Source organism: Oncorhynchus tshawytscha, linkage group LG25, assembly GCF_018296145.1.
Source record: "Oncorhynchus tshawytscha isolate Ot180627B linkage group LG25, Otsh_v2.0, whole genome shotgun sequence".
Classification (NCBI taxonomy): domain Eukaryota; kingdom Metazoa; phylum Chordata; class Actinopteri; order Salmoniformes; family Salmonidae; genus Oncorhynchus; species Oncorhynchus tshawytscha.
Window position 1 is genome coordinate 44,290,623 of NC_056453.1, and position 2,500 is coordinate 44,293,122.

The following is a 2,500-nucleotide window of genomic DNA, read 5'->3' on the forward strand; positions in this document are numbered from 1 at the left end:
CCTGGCCTAGCCTCTTACCTGGCCTCTTGCCTGGCCCCTTGCCTGGCCCCTTGCCTGGTGTACATGGCCATGGCGGTATGTGTGTTACAGAGTGTGTGTGTGTGTTACAGTGTGTGTGTGTGTGTAACAGTGTGTATGTAACAGTGTGTGTGTGTGTGTATATATGTGTTACAGTGTGTGTGTGTCTGTAACAGTGTGTGTGTGTGTGTGTGTGTGTGTGTGTGTGTGTGTGTGTGTGTGTATATATGTGTTACAGTGTGTGTGTGTCTGTAACAGTGTGTGTGTGTGTGTGTGTGTGTGTGAATGTTACCTGGCGTGTGAGTACGTAGTAGGAGTACATAGCCATGGCGGTAGCGTAGGTAATGAAGTAGGTGACAGGCTCCATGATGTCCCAGGAGTACTCCCACCAGGTGAGACGCGCCAGGATCCCAAACTGTGTTGCCATGTAGGCCACGCCCCCCCACAGCACCCAGGTGGTACGACGCTCCGCCTTACGACTCAGCTCCTCCCTTACCTGGGATGGACAGCCAATCAGAAACACATATCAATAATAAGACACTTACACCTATGGTCCTCTGTAGTTCAGTTAGTAGAACATGGTTCTCTGTAGTTCAGTTAGTAGAACATGGTCCTCTGTAGTTCAGTTAGTAGAACATGGTCCTCTGTAGTTCAGGTAGTAGAACACGGTCCTCTGTAGTTAGTAGAACATGGTCCTCTGTAGTTAGTAGAACACGGTCCTCTGTAGTTAGTAGAACACGGTCCTCTGTAGTTAGTAGAACACGGTCCTCTGTAGTTAGTAGAACACGGTCCTCTGTAGTTAGTAGAACACAGTCCTCTGTAGTTAGTAGAACATGGTCCTCTGTAGTTAGTAGAACACGGTCCTCTGTAGTTAGTAGAACATGGTACTCTGTAGAACATGGTCCTCCGTAGTTCAGGTAGTAGAACATGGTCTTCTGTAGAACATGGTCCTCTGTAGTTCAGGTAGTAGAACACGGTCCTCTGTAGTTCAGTTAGTAGAACATGGTCCTCTGTAGTTCAGGTAGTAGAACACTGTCCTCTGTAGTTAGTAGAACATGGTCCTCTGTAGTTAGTAGAACATGGTCCTCTGTAGTTCAGTTAGTAGAACATGGTCCTCTGTAGTTCAGCTAGTAGAACATGGTCCTCTGTAGTTAGTAGAACATGGTCCTCTGTAGTTCAGTTAGTAGAACATGGTCCTCTGTAGTTCAGTTAGTAGAACATGGTTCTCTGTAGTTCAGTTAGTAGAACATAACAGTTAGTAGAACATGGTCCTCTGTAGTTCAGTTAGTAGAACATGGTCCTCTGTAGTTAGTAGAACATGGTCCTCTGTAGTTCAGTTAGTAGAACATGGTCCCCTGTAGTTAGTATAACATGGTCCTCTGTAGTTCAGTTAGTAGAACATGGTTCTCTGTAGTTCAGTTAGTAGAACATGGTCCTCTGTAGTTCAGTTAGTAGAACATGGTCCTTTGTAGTTCAGTTAGTAGAACATGGTTCTATGTAGTTCAGTTAGTAGAACATGGTTCTCTGTAGTTCAGTTAGTAGAACATGGTCCTCTGTAGTTCAGTTAGTAGAACATGGTCCTCTGTAGTTCAGTTAGTAGAACATGGTCCTCTGTAGTTCAGTTAGTAGAACATGGTCCTCTGTAGTTAGTAGAACATGGTTCTCTGTAGTTAGTAGAACATGGTTCTCTGTAGTTCAGTTAGTAGAAAATGGTTCTCTGTAGTTCAGTTAGTAGAACATGGTCCTCTGTAGTTCAGTTAGTAGAACATGGTTCTCTGTAGTTAGTAGAACATGGTTCTCTGTAGTTCAGTTAGTAGAACATGGTTCTCTGTAGTTAGTAGAACATGGTCCTCTGTAGTTAGTAGAACATGGTCCTCTGTAGTTAGTAGAACATGGTTCTCTGTAGTTCAGTTAGTAGAACATGGTTCTCTGTAGTTCAGTTAGTAGAACATGGTTCTCTGTAGTTCAGTTAGTAGAACATGGTCCTCTGTAGTTCAGTTAGTAGAACATGGTCCTCTGTAGTTAGTAGAACATGGTTCTCTGTAGTTCAGTTCGTAGAACATGGTTCTCTGTAGTTCAGTTAGTAGAACATGGTTCTCTGTAGTTCAGTTAGTAGAACATGGTCCTCTGTAGTTCAGTTAGTAGAACATGGTCCTCTGTAATTAGTAGAACATGGTTCTCTGTAGTTAGTAGAACATAGTCCTGTAGTTAGTAGAACACGGTCCTCTGTAGTTCAGTTAGTAGAACATGGTTCACTGTAGTTGGTAGAACATGGTCCTCTGTAGTTCAGTTAGTAGAACATGGTCCTCTGTAGTTCAGTTAGTAGAACATGGTTCTCTGTAGTTGGTAGAACATGGTCCTCTGTAGTTCAGTTAGTAGAACATGGTCCTCTGTAGTTCAGTTAGTAGAACATGGTCCTCTGTAGTTCAGTTAGTAGAACATGGTCCTCTGTAGTTCAGTTAGTAGAACATGGTCCTCTGTA

The 2,500-nt window shown here is 43.3% G+C and overlaps 1 protein-coding gene across 1 annotated transcript in view; it reads right to left on the minus strand.

Annotated features, from left to right (window-relative positions):
* Positions 1–2,500, minus strand: part of LOC112243879 (calcium uniporter protein, mitochondrial) — a 113,323-nt gene that overhangs the window by 6,741 nt on the left and 104,082 nt on the right. The window contains exon 7 of the mRNA XM_042305787.1: positions 311–514. Within this exon, the coding sequence (XP_042161721.1) occupies positions 311–514 (204 nt within the window). The remainder of the gene's footprint in view (positions 1–310; positions 515–2,500) is intronic.